Source organism: Rattus norvegicus, chromosome 8 (genome assembly GCF_021556685.1).
Source record: "Rattus norvegicus strain SHRSP/BbbUtx chromosome 8, alternate assembly SHRSP_T2T, whole genome shotgun sequence".
Classification (NCBI taxonomy): domain Eukaryota; kingdom Metazoa; phylum Chordata; class Mammalia; order Rodentia; family Muridae; genus Rattus; species Rattus norvegicus.
Window position 1 is genome coordinate 103857756 of NC_141541.1, and position 16362 is coordinate 103874117.

The window sequence follows — 16362 nt, forward strand, 5'->3', positions numbered from 1 at the left end:
AATATAAAAATTTCATTCTCAAATAATCAAAGATACAATAGAAGCAAAGCCACAGTATGTCTCCTGACAAGGCATTTAAAAAAGCAGAACTGACATTCTCACTTATAAACCATCCAAATATCCTCAAATATGTATGAATAAAATGCCAAGCTAAGAATGGTAGCACATGCCTATCACTTCAGACATCAGACAGGAAGACAGAATTCCAGACCAGTGCAAGCTATGGAAGACTCTACCTCAGAAACCCAAGTCCAACAGAATAGAACAAATCAGAAAAGAAATACATCAAATAACAAGTAGAAAAGTGTTCCTCAATTACAGAGTAAATACATCAATAAAAGAAGCATCTGGTGTCAGAGGGAAACACAGACTTTCCCAGAAACAAAACCACCTAACTTATTGACAAATATTTGAAAAAAGATAAAGCAAAATCAATTTTTTGTACTATGTAACATGAAAAACTGCATGAAGATTACATTTTAGGAAATAATCCTAGGAATTTAGTGGATTCTCCTAGGAATACAGATCCTAGAAGAAAATACAGAGAAATTCCTCTATAAGCCAGAAATGGAAAAGAAAGGAAAAAACTTGGTTAAAAACACAGAAGTTGTGGGGAAAGACTGGCAACTGATTATAACAACAGTTTTTACAAGGAAGAATGAAACCAGAAGGGAAATAAAAATAAAATGGAGGCAGGGGGCTGGTGAACTGTATTGCCACTGAAAGAATTGCAAATTCAAACACTCAGGCATCATTTTTCACACCACAGACTGGCAAAAACTCCCTCAGGATAATCTCTACTTGCAAGTGTATGGGGGTGGTGACATCACTAATACATTACAGACAGAGAACAAAATATCCCTGCCCTACAGAGAACAATATTGACAAGTACAGAAGAACCACATTTATTAATTTACCATTCCAACAATTTTCCTTTCAGGAATATGTCTCAAAAGGGAAACTAGAAGAAAACCAAAATGCACCTGTGCATAACATTCCTAACATATCATTTGTAATATAATGTCCAAAGAGCGAAACCACAAATCCCTACAAAGCTATAAAAATGTTCAATATTTCTATTCTACAAGTAATCACAAAGATAAATCATTTAGTTAAAAAAGATAAATAGAGAAAAGTACCCTCACTCTAGAGCATTCATCTAAGGAAGATAGGTACAATACCGTACATGCACACGCAAACACACACTCACACTTTGACAACAAGAACCCATCATCACATAGAGCTATAGATCAGAAGACAGACAGAGAACAAAATTCTGAACATCTCTTGTGTTAAAGACTTGACTCGTGTGGAGTTGCAAATATCAAGAAGTCAAATTCTATAGGAAACATGGCTGCTACTGCCCCCTTACATGGTCACTTCTAAGTATAACCTAAAATACACTTCAAACATTACCTTTTTCTTCAGTTCCTCTTGTTCCTTCTTACTTAGAGTTCGCTTTGCTGTGCTCATTTTTCCAATACTGAATGCTTTAAGCTTGTTTTCTAGAAGAGGCTGTAAAAAGGAAAAGCAAAAAGATTATTTTGTCTTTACATACAAATTTTAATGTTACCTATAACATTTAACATACTTTAATTGATAACTTCATCTTTAGAAGTGTTTCTAATTTAAAGTACTAATGCAAAGAAAAGCTGGCATACTCCAAACTTAGATGCCTATCAGGCGTCATTCTGATGTAACAGCACTAATTAAGGAATGCTTTTTATTTCCTAACTCAAAGCCAGTTACAGGCAAGAGCCATTTTTTAAAGGGAAATAAAGGTTGAAATAACAAAGAAATAAATATCAAGGCTGGGGGCAGGGCAGAGGGGAGGGCAAAAGTAGCTTTGGCAGGATACATCCTCAGATGGGAAGGTGTCCTCCCCACTCTCAGAGTCACCATCTACTTCCATTTCAGGTACTAAAACCACATCCATTTAAAACTTAATTAAGTACCTCATTAATCAAAAACAGTGACATAACATAGTCCCATGTTTTTGTTGAGAATGTACCATCTACTTTGCATTCAGATTCCAGCACATATAAAACTTTATCAATATTTTCTGAACACATATGAGCATTCCAAATCGGAAAATCCAAAATCTGAAAAACTCAATACCACAAGTGGAACGTTCTATACCTGATCTCAAAGAACAGATGGCGGTCAAAATCTGTGCAAAATACTGTGCAACAAATTACCTTTGGGCAGTATGTGTAATATATACATAAGACAGAGATGAAAGTCATGTTTAGTCTTGGGCCCAAGACACCTCCAGCATATGAAAATACTCCAGAAGTCAAAATCTTAAAAAGAAATCCAATAAACTTCTCATGCCAAGCAGTTCATATAAATGAGTCAATTTCTATAAGAAAACAGTACGTGGCAGCACTGACTGAACACACTGGGTTTAGAGAATACAGAGTGGAATTCCTTCTTCCCTCTGCCATCCTGTCCCTGTTCACTGCCATCCCCACAGCACAGCACAGCTATGATGTGACCAAGCTTGGAGCTACCTTTGCCTGACAGAGCAGCTCTCACCCTCAAAGAAGCTTCTCTTTGCAACTGTGAGAAACCACTGCAGAAACTACAACTGTTCAAAGTACAGGGAATAACTGACTGACTGAGGGGCACTCAAGCCTGAGGAATTCATCTAAAGCACAACTGTAGGGACAGATAAGAGCCAGAGACCAGGAAGTCTGCTGAGAGATTGTCTCCTAGAAATGACGAGGAGAAATGACACCCATGGAACCTTATGTGGCTGCCCAAACATGACCTGAAATAACACCACCAACAGACATGCTAAAGCGGAAGAAGGAAATCTCTGGTGGCCCTACTCTAGACAGAAGCCAGGCAACTAAAGACTGCTGAGAAGGAGAATTAGTCTTCCCCAGGGATGAGGCCCTCAACTGGTTCTACAATACCAAGAGGTTAGCCCTGAAATCATACATACACAAGCAACACTAAAACAATTCAGCAGGTTATATTTAGATATGTATGTGAATATATACATACATACACACATACCCATAATAGTCAGAGAAAGGGCGAGTGGATTTGAGAGGAAGTCAGAAGGTAGAACACAGGAGAGGATAGAGGGAGAAACGAGAAGGGGAAAATAATGATGTAATTGTAATTAAAATTTTAAAAATTAAGAAAAAGCACATGAAGTTTGGAGGGAAAGAATAGAGGGTGGATTTGATCAAAATGCATATATATAAATTTTTATTTGTGTTTGTGTGTATTCATATTAGAGACAGGGCACATATGCAAAGCATATGTGTGAAGGCCAAAGCACTTCAGAGAGCTAGCTCTCTTCCGTCACTATGGAGGTCCCAAGCAGCAAGCTGGTGCATCAGGTTTGGTGGCGAGAACCCTTACAACTTGATCCACCTACCTGTCCAGAGAAACATTTTACTGAGACCTTCGTTTGTACAATTTAGAAGCAGTTTCCTTCTGAAATCTGATCTAAATAGTCTATAGGCCTTTGGTTGTTTCATGTTACTCAGGACTCACAAATGTAAAAGGTAGTAGGGTAGTTATTAAATACAGCCTAAACACTGAAATCTGGAGTTTTTCTCTTCCTTACTAAAATGAGAAGCTAACAAAGTACTAAATTAGACTCTGGAAGTACAGTTGGTAGACAAACATTGAGACCACCTATTCTGAAGCCCTCCGTGAAACATAAGCAGTTGATAGCACAAGTCATTTTTCTTTCTCTCTCCTTCTCTTTTAAGATTTCTATTTTATGAGTGTTTTGCACGATGAGACCAGAAGAGAGTGTCAAATCCCCTGGAATTGGAGTTACAGATGGTTGTAGGTCACCTGTGGGTTACTGGGAACTAAACCAGTCCTGGGCAAAAGTGCTCTTAACCACTGAGCCATCTCTCCAGCCCCCAAAATCATATTTTCAAACAGATTCAAAATCATGTTTCCCTCCAAAAAGAATAAAATGTCTTGCCATCATTCACTGTAATTAGAGTTAGCTTCAAATGAAAATTACATTGAAATTGGAGGAAAATCACAATTCTAAGAAGCTAAATTTGTAGCCAGGCATGGTGGCACACACCTTTAATCCCAGCAGTCAAGAGGCAGAGGCAGGTAGATCTGAGTTGAAGGCAGCCTGGTCTACAGAACAAGTTTTAAGACAGCCAGGGCTATCCCTTCTCGGCCTTTTGGCTAAGATCAAGACAGTCAGGGCTACAGAGAAACTCATTCTCAAAACAAGAAGGGGAGGAAAAACAGAAGGAAGGAACGAAGAAAGGAGAAAGAAGAAGAAAGAAAAGAAACATCTCAATTTTTGCATGCTCAAATTTTGTTTATATATCCAAAAGAGAAATGGCAAAAAAAAAAAAAAAAAAAATCAAAAACTGAGTGTTTATTCAAATGAAGAATATAATCCTTTATGTAAAAGTTAAGTTTTTTAGTTTAAAAAAAAGAAAGAAAGAAAGAAAGAAAGCAAGCAAGAAAGCTAATTTAAGACGTGTTCCTATGGCATGGTGGAGCATGTGTTTAGTCCCAGCACTATGGAGACAGAAGCAGAAGATCTTTGTGAATTCAAGACTATCCTGGTCTACATAAGAGTTCCAGTCCTTTTTTTTTTAAGTATGATCAATGTTTAATGATAGCTGACTGATAACAGTATTTTCTAAACTTCTTCACGAGAAAAATTATTTAAGTTGTACACCTTAAAATAGTGCTGGGAATTGAACGTAGGACCTCATACATGCTAGATAAATACACTAACATACATCTATCTCAAGAAAATTTTATTTTTTACATAGATTTTAGAAAACTTGACTTAAGGGATGTTCTGTAGTAACAAACCCAATTCTAGAGGGCTGGGGAGACTGAAACTCAGTCAGTGCAATCTCTGTATCAATGGGACCTGAGTATGGATCCCCAGCACCAACGCAGTCAGTGGGAGTGGAGAACATGTCTGTAACCCCAGTACCGTGGGTCTAGAGCCCAATAGCTAGCTGGGCCGGCAGAACGTTAGTGGAATTCTAGATTTGGTAAGGGACCCTGGTTCATAATAAACAAGGCAGGGTGATTGAGAAAGATTCTCAATGTTGACCTCTGGCCTCTACTTGCACTTGCACACACATATGTGTACAACACACACACACACACATACACAAACACGGAGAATCTCTGTGTTCCTGATTGTACTAGGACTTCATTTATCCAAGTGATTAACATCTATTCTTGTTTGTTTTCAGAGCAAACACATAAGCTCTCAGAGCACTAGGAACACATCCTTTTTCATCCTGTGCATATACACGCATGTTGTAGGTAGGTGGATGTGCATGCCAAGGCATGTGTGTGGAGGTCAGAAGGCAACTTTGTAAAGTTATTTCTCTCCATCCACCTGTACACAGGCTCTAGCAATCCAACTTGTTTCTAGGGTTACACAGCCTGCACCTTTCTGAGCAACTTCACCAGATCCAAGGATTGTCTTAACTGCTTAAATATTTCCTTTTTTTTGTTCTGTTTTGTTTTTTAAAGACAGGGTTTCTCTGTGCAGCTCTGGATGTCCTGGAACTAAACTGTTAACCAGGCTGGTCTCAAGCTCAGGTACCTGCCTGCCTCTGTCTCCCAAGTGCTAGGATTAAAGGTGAGCACCACCACTGTCCCACCGCCTGAATGTCTCTAACAACTCAGTAATTATGACAATGGTCACTTACATTCAAATGCTTATTTTTCAAGAAAATTAAAAAATTAAACACCTTTAATGAAACATCTAATTATCATTAATAAAGAATATTAATTTCAAATAGCATAAAAGGAAACAAGGTCAGGCAGTGGTGGCATGCATCTTTAATCTAGCACTCAGGCGGCAAGGCGGGCATATATCTGAGTTTGAAGCCAGCCTGTTTCACAAATCGAGTTTCAGGACGGCCAGAGCTATGTGGTGGGATCTGTCTCAAACACCAAAAAAAGAACCAAGTACAGAACTACTACATTCAATCAAGGACAGAGTAAAACCGGCAGCCGTCCTCTGTCATCTTTAGCAATACTCACTCTTGAGAGATTCTGATGAGGAGAATCGCAAAGGCTTTCACGGCCACTTTCATTCCTATAATTGTGTTTTCTTGGGCTTTTAGGTCGTGTTCGACTTGGCATATCGCTATCTGAGGGTCCAGATGCGTCCATCTTCAGATAAAGTTTTAAAAATGGTTTCAAATATGACATCCACAGTACTAAAAACTAGAATTAATCCAAAGTGTCTACATACTGACAAGATTCACTGTTATCTAAAACATTAACAACACCGCCAAGTTCATAAGTAAATTCCTTAAGTTTTCATGAACTCTGGCTTGCCCTTGAAAGCTGAAATATCACACTGGAAACATGTTACTCTTGAAGTAACAGTTAACAAAATACTGTCCAATACCCAAGTCAGATAACAAGTTTATACATCAGGCGTTCTGTCAAGAAGGGTCGTTCACAGACTAGAGCTGCGTCTTCAGCGTAGTCACCCCCACTGCAAACAAGGAAGTAGAGGACCTTACATGTACTTGTTCCACCACACAGGACATGAAAATGAAAGGCCCGTGCATGAGTTCAGTCTTCAGTGTTTTATAACTTCATGAAAAATAATACCCTTTTTTCTTCCTTTTTTTTTCCTGAGTAGTGATTCAGCTTCAATGTCCTGGTCCCATGATCTTTCTGCTTTATCCTCTCAGACGCTAGGCCCACCCACCGAAATACTAAGCCAGCATATTTTACTGTATAAGATGGGAGTGAATACAACAGTGTATTTTGGAGCCACTTTCCTTGATTCATGCTAATGTGCCTAACGTTCACCTACCAGTTGTTTCGGCACTAGCAGGGAAGATGCAAACACAAGGAAAAAGGTAAATCATGCCTTGGCATTTGTAGAAAGGGGGTTTATTTTGGCCTACATGAGGCATGGGGGAAGAGCATGTGTATACTTGTTTGTGCATACGTTTGGAGACCAGAGGAAGTATCTCTCTTCCTTAGTCACTTGCCAGCCTTTCATTAAAGCAGTCTCTCACTGAACCGGGAACTCAATAGCCATGGATGCTGGCTGGCCAGGGTGGTCCAGGGACCGATCCATCTACCTACCTATCTCAGTACCCCTGAACAAAGGTGATACGAAACATGACCAGTTTTCACACAGGTACCATCTCCCAAAGCTCCTACCACAAAATAATTCTGAGTTCACATACTGCTGAAAACGTTCAACAACTTGTAGTAGGAGTCTGCATACGACACTGCAGTACATGTGGAAAAATATTTATTGCAGTATTCAAAATGCCAAAAAACTTTAAACAAAAAGTTACTTACCCACTAGGAAAACAAACAAGTCTATCTTTCTATAGTAGAACATTATGCCATGAGAAAGAAGTGAACAGCACACTTTATGCCAGCTGATTTGCAGGGAGTTCAAAAGGCAGGTACAAAGTGCAGCAAGAAAGGGGTCATTTATGTGTACAGAATTTTATAAGTAAAATAAAAAATTAAATACATGTCAAGTGTCTAATACAATTTGAAGTTTATATAAACAAAACACAAAGGAAGACACAGATGTTCACACATATAACTGTATTCATTTACCGTGTAACATATATATACACATACATATATACATACATATATATATACATACATACATACATACATATATAAAAAGACTTTTTTTCCCCTCTGGAGCTGAGGACTGAACCCAGGGCCTTGGCACTCTACATTGAGCTAAATCCCCACCCCAAGCTAAATCTTTTATACTTACATGAGCATCTGAAGATCCAGATGAATGAACATCCGATGATCGGCTCTACAAGTATCAAAACAAAAAAAAGCACATATTTAAAGAACCAGAAAATTCTGTCTACATTGCTTTTTCAGCTGCAAGGTTTAATCTCCCCTAGCTTCAGCCACTGCTTCTCAGCTAATGAAACTAAACAATGGCACTCTCCAACTTACAAAAAAGTTGTGATCCAATGTGCTAAATTAATTCTTTAAAATTAACAATCCATATTTCTAAATATTAAACAAATACTAATCTATATTTCCAAAGATATTAAACAAATACTAATCAAAGATCTGAAGTAGAATTACCTTGGCATATTACAGGCTGGGAACCAACCACTATTCATAACAAAACATTTGTACAAAAGCTTCTCACAAGGCCTAGAACTAATATTGCCATAGCAGCAACTTCTTAGTACAAGAGAAATCACCCTCTCTTCTTCTAGTCACTCAGAGCAAACAAAAATAATGGGTTGTAACAGAAAGAAAACAAACACACACACACACACACACACACACACACTCACACACACACACACTAACCTTCACTGTCCAGCAGAAGGCACAATAATTCACTGTAGAACTAGTTTAAGAAAGATCTTATCATCAAATCTCAAAACATCTGCCTTTCAGCCTGTTATAAGAGAGCTTGCAAGAGAGCAGCTTAAAGGGGCAGCACATCCTTAATCTGTGGCATAACCAACTCTACTTGTTTCCTCATAGTTCAGTCTCTTCTGACTCCAAGACACTTGTAATCTAATCATCAAGACTATCTCTCAGGGTCACTCAGACAGCAGATAAAGGTGCCACCAACCTGAGTTCAATCCCTGATCCACCTGGTGAGAGAACCAGCTCTCACAAGAGGTCCTCTGACCTCCATTCAATACCTTGGCATGTGGTGGGGCTTGGGATGAAAACATTACAAATAGCATTAGAAATAGCAGTGCAAACCAAAAATTTAAAAAGGTTGTCACTTAAATAACGGTCCATCAAGTTGGTAAATTTCAAAATCCACAAGTATCTAGTTCAAAGGTCAGCTACAATGTGATAAACTTTAAACAAAGCAGCACCAGCAGGACCTGAGAGGATGGACTAGCTGATGTCAACTAAAGATGTCAGCTGTCAGACCACAAACCATTTACCAGAGGTGCTACAGCAGCTACCCAGCATTCCAATCAGAGTAATTGTAGGCTTAGAATTCACAAAGACATGCAAGCTGAGGCTCATAAGGTTTTTTTACTTTATGTGCATACATGAGTACGTGTGTGTCTTGTGAAGATCAAAAGGCAATGTGTAGAAGTTAGTTCTCTCCTCTACCACCCAAGTCAAGGGACAGAACTCAGGTCACCAGGCTTGATAGGAATCACCTTTACCTGCTGAGCCATGTCCCTGGCCTCCTAGACACTAAAGAAGGGGGGTGGGGGGGGAAGGCAGCTGAAACAATGTGACTATACCACCGAGAGCACATCTGGCCAGGCAAATCCCTAGCAGAAAAAGGAAGATTCCTGGGGAAAGCTTCCAGGAAAGGACATGGCGGTATGGGGAGCAAACCTCATTGAGCCAGCAATGCAGCGCCTTTATCTCACCTCTGGGACTCCAAACCCTTTCTCCCTTATATTTTGGTACAACTATCCTAAGGACTGTCCAGTCCCCCTAATTTTCTCTCCTACATCCAGATCCTTTCACAATTTAGCCCAATCATCATCTTTCCAGTCTTAGTTTTATTCTTCCTATGAACGTACATTTAACAATTGATTTCCCAGTCATTTAGTCTTCATCTTATTCCCCAAAATACAACCTTCAGAACTCTGCTCACTGTTCAGCCAAATCGTACTAAGCTCTGAGCAGCTCCCATCTCCACTCAGGCAGGCATCATTTCCTTCCTTTCAGAAACAGCTCTGCCTTGCTCTATTATTCGTACTGACTCTCTCCTGATACAGACCATGCTCCCTCAAACTCAGGAAGTTTCTTGTTTGAAATTTTATCTCAGCATCAAGTTCAAGATCAGGCAAGAGAAAGAGTTTCAACATAACTATATGATATATATAACATGCTACACAAGTACCTCCCAAAAATGCAACACTCTAGACTACACACCACTCTGCCCTCTCATTAATAAGTAGTTACTCAAGCCACAAACAAAAGTTTCGGCTTAACGCAACAACAAAAAACATTGGGACTGGAGAGACTGCTCGGTGATTAGAGAGCACTGGCTACTATTCAGAGGACATGGGCTGAATTCCAAACACCCGCACTGCAGGTCACAATCATCTGTAACTCCTTTTTCTGGGTCCCTGTGGGTACCAGCCATACACATGGTACAGACATACATGCAGGCAAAACACCCATACTCATAAAATAATATTTTATAATAACTAACTATACTATACAGAATGTTTTAATGCTTTCAAGAGTATTAAAACATTGTGTATAATATAGTTAATTATTGACTCACACTCCCAAATACTATCAAATAGGAAATGCTTAAATACATGTTTGATGTTTCTAAATTTTCTTAAAAGGTGAAGAACAAACCTGTAATTCTAACAGTAGCCTCAGGTGTCATTGGCTTTCAAAACTGTTATTTCCAGGTTGAAGACATACCTCAGAGACAGAGGGTGCCCTCAGTGTGTGCAAGATCCTAGAACCGATTCCCAACAACACAGTTTAAGAGGCAATCTCCAATATTAATTTTATTTTAAAAATTATGCTCTTTGTAAAAAGGGTTAGAGATACAGAAGTCTTCGATTTGTACAGCAAATGAATGACCTCTTCATTCATCTACTACTAAGGCAAGCAGCTGTATTTCCTTCCTAAGGTTTACTTTCCAAGGGGAGGAGTTCCACAAAAGAAAGCCAAAAGAATTAAAAGATAAATCTTTAGAAACAAATCAGTCCAGTAAGAGAATATTTTTAACACCAACAGTCATAATCTAGCAAAACAGTGCTGCAGGTTCAAGTCTAAAACATGATCTAGAGCCCAGTTCTCAGGGTTTCTGAGGGTTGGGGGGGACGGGAGGGAGGTGTTAAACGACCCTTTCATAGGAGTGGCCTAAGACCATCATCAGAAAACACAGATTTACATTAAGATTCGTAACAGTAGCATAATTACATTTATGAAGTAGCAACAAAAATAATTTTATGGTTGGGGTCATCACAACATGGCCTTAGGAAGGCTGAGAATTGCTCAATAGTTTAGAATACTCGTTACTTTCTCTTGCAGAGGACCCAGGATTCCCAGGATCTACATGGTGTGTCTATAACTCACAACTCTAATCTCAGGGGATCTGATGCTTTCTTCTGACTTCCACAAGCACCAGACATGCATGTTGTGCATATACAGACAAACAGACAAAACTGTTATATACATAAAATAAGTCAAAAATAAAGTCGGAAGAGTTAGGAGCACTTGTTGCTCTTGCAGAGAACCAGGGCAGTTTATAACCACCAGTAGTTCTGAGGGATTGATGACTTCTTCTGACTCCTTGGATATCAGATACACATGTGATGTACATTCATTCAAGACACTCACATACATAAAATAAATGTATCTAAAAAATCAAGTCCAAAACTAATCAAGAAAATAAAAAGTCAGAGACTAAGGATGTAACTCCATTAGTAGAGTACTTGCCCAACACTGGATGCAGAAGACATAAAGATCAAAAGTTTAAAGTCATCCAAAACTACATAGAGAGTTTGAGGCTAGCGCATTAGACCATGTCTAAGAAAAATGGAAGGAAGAGAGCAAGAAGAAAGGAAAGAAGGAAAAGAAAGGAGAGAATTTGTTTAAGCTGGACATGATGTTCAGGCCTATAATCCTAGTACTCTGAATAAATCAGTCCAAGGCCAATTTAGGCTACACAGTGAGTTCAGATAGCACGGGCTACATAGTAAGATCCTGTCTCTCAGAAATGGGAGAGGTGGTGCCATACTTCCTACTTCCACTCAAAACACAGCTAACCACTAAAAAGTTGAGCCATTTTATATTTTAAGATAAAGCTGCAATCATAACATATTAAAGGTCAGTTTCAAGCTGACAAACTATTTTTCAAACTTAAATCTCCATGTTGCGTGCACGTGATAAATAGAAATTTCAAGCCTTGAATAGATTCTAATTTTACTATTTTTAACTAGTACTCAGTCTGTCAATTCAGTACTACACGCTCAGACTCAGTAATTCCTGTTTCGTTCATTTACCTCCGTAAGGCAGCTTCTGATGGTGCTGTGCAGCAATTCTCTCCAAGCTAACCACCATGTTGGAGAGCAAATCTCCAGACACAGAATATTCTACTATGGAGGTAAACATTTCATCCTGCAGAGACACTTAGAAAATAAACAATCCAAAAGCTTCAGAAAGTACCTCAAACTAACCAGATACCCTACAAGAGACTAAAAGTAGTGAGGACTGCTAAGAGATATTCTGGGCCCAGCCAAGACAACTGAAACAGACCAGTACCCAGAAGACGCTCAGACCAACTGCATGTAGCTGTTTTGAAATCATTTCTGTTCCTGTAAATAACCTCTATTCCACACTTCTGTAAGTAAAACCAATAAAACACATTGGGTCACCAAGCTGAACTTTGCTGGTATCTTCCTGTCAGTTTCCTACCTAGAGTAAGTAAGTAGACGTCTGCTCACATAGACATCTCCATAGAAAGGGTTACCAAGAAATGATTAAAAAAAGAAAAAGGTACTGGAGCAGGCAAAACAGGTTACCAGGTAAAGGTGCTTGCTACCAAGTCTGACCATCCTTAACAAAGGATGATCTCCAAGACCCAAATGACAGAGAAGAAAAAGCAACTCCTTCAAGCCAAACTCTAACCTCCAGCCAGGTCCACATACATTCACACACAATAAATAAAATACGTTTTTTTAAAAAGGAGACAGATATTGTCACAGCCACACAATGAAATATAATCGTTGTCCTCAAATCCTCACATGTATAAACATGCAAACAAAGTAAGGGTCAAATAATTTTTTTCTTTTTTGTTTGTTTGTTTTTCAAGATGGGCTTCTTTGTGTATAGTCTCCCCCCCCCCCCCCGCCCTGAAACTCACAAAGATCAACCTGCCTCTGTATACTAAGTGCTGGAATTTAAGGCATGGGCCTCCACTGCCTGGTAAAATAACATATTTTTAAATAAACTTATTTTTTATGTTTAACAATATCTCAGGTTAACAACCATAGGTTCTGTCTCTCTGCTTTGAAGCAGAGCTACAATGACTCCAAAACCCCTCCTGAAGCCATGCAACAATACCTTAGCAATAGGAAAAATGCAAACGAAATTCTGTTCATTTCTAAAATATATGCTCAGTGTCTACCAGGAGATATTAAAAATGAAAAGTGTGGAACAATTACATAAAATAAAAGGGAACGTGGAAGGGCAACCCCCCACCAAGTCCCCCTAGCAAGAACAACTACATATACTGTGTACATCATGAAATTAATTTTAAAGCTAAAAAGAATTCTAGTGGTTTATGTATTTTGTAATTAAGAAACATTAATGAGGCCAAGAGCATAACTCAGAGAATGCAGACATATGCCACAGCCGGAAGACCTGAGTTTGATCCTCAGAACCTGGTGTTGGCCTCTGACTTTCACATATGCAGCATGAGGGTGTGCATGTGCACACACACACACACACTTTTGTAAAAGACAGAGAGTCCACCATTGTCAATGGCAAAAACCCTGCATCTTATACAAAATTAATATTCCCTTCAATGTGTAGAAATGACTAATAAACACCTCTATCCATATTAATGGAACTTTAACTACCATAGAAAAAGCATGAAATAGAAGTCTCTACTCACTTAATGTACAGCACAGAATAAAAGGTAAATACCTGTTATTTCTAGAGAAAGAAATCAACCCTGGAAATTCCAAATACTAAGGTCAAAATGACCTTATATTCTAATAATGTCTAGACTTACATTCAAAATATATTTTAAAAAACAGCAATTTCAGCAGTCATTATGATAGCTGATGGCTTAATAATCCAAATCAGTGCTTTCTAGGACTTTAAAAAAGAAAAGGGAGCTGGAAACAGTTGACATATGCCTATAATCCCAACTCTGGGAAAATGCAAGGAAGGAGGATCAGAATGCTGAAAGTTATAGTACAAGTTCAAGCCAGCCTGGGCTACGTGAGGCCCTGTCTCAAAAACCTAGTATGGGGGCTGGAGAGATGGCTCAGTGGTTAAGAACACCCGACTGCTCTTCCAGAGGTCATGAGTTCAATTCCCAGCAACCACATGGTGGCTCACAACCATCTGTAAGGGGATCTGATGCCCTCTTCTGGTGTATCTGAAGACAGCTACAGTGTATTTATATATAATAAATAAATAAATCTTAAAAAAAAAATTTAAAAAAAAAACTAGTATGCAGGATGGATGGATGACATATACAGACTTAGAAACTGAAGTAAGGTTCGCTATACATTTACAGATAGTAACTCAATCTTTATATCAGCCCTATAAAGATATTTTTTCCTGTAATAAAATGAGCAAACCTGAGGCTCAAGAGATCAGAAAATCTGCCTTAATATTATCACAAATAGACTTAATTACTAAATCAGGATTTGAATCTAAACGCCATTTGTTTTCAAAATCTATAACCTTGCTACTCCAACAATTTTCCATTACATGGAAAAATCCTGGCAAAACTGAATCTAAATATTCCCTTTCCAGACACAGTAAGAAACCCTTTAGTGACATCTAAAGGACTATAAGCTGACAACATTATCAATGGAAAAATCCAACAAGTTACTTAATACTTAAAAACTGCATATTCAGAGTCATAAGCACCTATACATTCAGAGTCCTGAGAAGTATTCCTTTAGAAGGAAGTCTGAACACATACTTTGAAAACTCTTAATCTATCCAGGCCTCATGTAGGGAATACTTAATGCTTTGAGAAGAAAAAGAAAAAACAAAGAGTAATTATGGATGTGGGCAGCTGTTTTTGTCTTGAGTTTGAGGGAGGAGTGGCAGCATGAGATACCCTTTCATTTCACCTTCTCCCCCACAAAGGTGAGGAGGGAAAATCTACTGGAGAAAAAGGAAACTGACTTACAGTAAAAGGTCTGGTGTAAGCACAACCAGAACTGGCCCCCTACCATAGTTTCACCGGACTAGTAAATGTCTAGTAAGATCATTATTACCATTTGCAAAGTAAATATGGGGCAATCATTCCGCAAAATGGCAAAAATTTTAAAATAAATAAATAAATGTCAGCCTTATTGTAAAAAAGGCAAGTTTGGTTTGTTTCTTAAACCAAACTGCAAATGCAAGCAGATAATCCTACACTTTTAAGTCCCTAGACTCTTTTTACGTGTTACCCAACTCTTGTCTCTGCATCTAAAGCCTCACAACTGGTTTAGTAACGAGATAGGGATGAGAATCTCAAAGCAAAATAATATTAAGTAAATAAATAAATAGGACTAAACGTGATGGCCAAGATGGCAACCAATACCAATTGTTAACACAACCTTACTAAGTAACGCTAAACTACTTTCACAGCTCAACGGTTTTCCCAAGCAATGCACAGAGCTCCCTGTAATCTCAAATGCAAGGCACTAGCCTTTGGGCAATTTCCAGGTCTACCGTAGTTTTCCTTTCCAGTGGAAACCCCACATACGGATAGAGGCCCTGAGTCTGCGGCCCTCAAAAGTGATGTTCACTTTTCACTTCTTGGGAAGTGAGGGGAAAGCCACATGTGAAGTGTGGCACTAATCCAGAGGCTCAGAGAGCGGCTCTCTCCGCACGTCCCAACCCCAGGCCCTCCATCGGCGGGCCTCTCCCACACACTTGCAACCGTCCAGGCTAATTTCCTGGAAGGTAATGAGAGAAACTGAGTAAGGCCAGGAGCGAGTGAGATCCAAAATAAAGAAGGGGGATGAGGGAAAGAGACACTTAAGATCGGGAACCTTCCCGCCTCTCCCAGTCGCTAAGCCGGAGGCCTCCGAGGGCAGCAAGCTGCGACACAAGGACACCGGACCACTGTCTGAATCACTGGTCTGACCCCAAAGTCAAACGAGAGATAAGCCCCGCTCGCCAGCAGGCACGCTAGTGTGGGGCTGAATCTCAGCCGGGACGGACGCGCGCTCTCGGGCCTCTCAACCTGCGCACCTTGGTGCAGCGGTGCCAGGCCCACTATGGCGAACAGGCCTCAGCCCCTCACCCCGATAAGCTCTCGAAGGCCAGGGATTTCTGTAGGCTCCTGACCACAGTCAAAGACCCACTGACTGACGGAGATCTCTAAGAGAAACTACCTTTGAACTGGCCTTCTGAGATCCGCCTGGCGTTTTGTCGGCCATCTTGAGCTTTGCTCCTCCTTCAGCGGAGGCAGCAGCGCGGGTGAGTCGAGCACCGAAAGAACAGATATCAGCGGAGCGCGCCAGAAGCCTGCCAGGCCCAGTAGCCGAATGCCGAAATAGAGAACTCAGAGGCGCCGGGCCGCGTGACTTCCGCGTCAAGTCGCTTCACGCGCCCCGCCCATCCCTCTGGTCTTCCGGTGAATTGCGGCGTCTAGTCACGTCACGCGCCTGCGGAATTTAGGAACTCTCCTTGACCCGACTTTCAAGGCCATCAACT

General features: G+C 39.8%; 1 protein-coding gene across 14 annotated transcripts in view; it reads right to left on the reverse strand.

Moving 5' to 3' along the window:
• Positions 1-16109, reverse strand: part of U2surp (U2 snRNP-associated SURP domain containing) — a 56783-nt gene extending 40674 nt beyond the window's left edge. For 8 of the 14 annotated variants that reach the window (NM_001430541.1, NM_001430540.1, XM_087562286.1 and 5 more), the window contains 4 exon segments: positions 1417-1515; positions 6022-6153; positions 7754-7798; positions 16041-16109. In NM_001430541.1, coding sequence (NP_001417470.1) covers positions 1417-1515; positions 6022-6153; positions 7754-7798; positions 16041-16085 — 321 coding nt within the window. In that variant the 5' untranslated portion in view covers positions 16086-16109. 14 annotated transcript variants of the gene reach the window in all.
• Between the last annotated feature and the right edge of the window lie 253 nt (positions 16110-16362).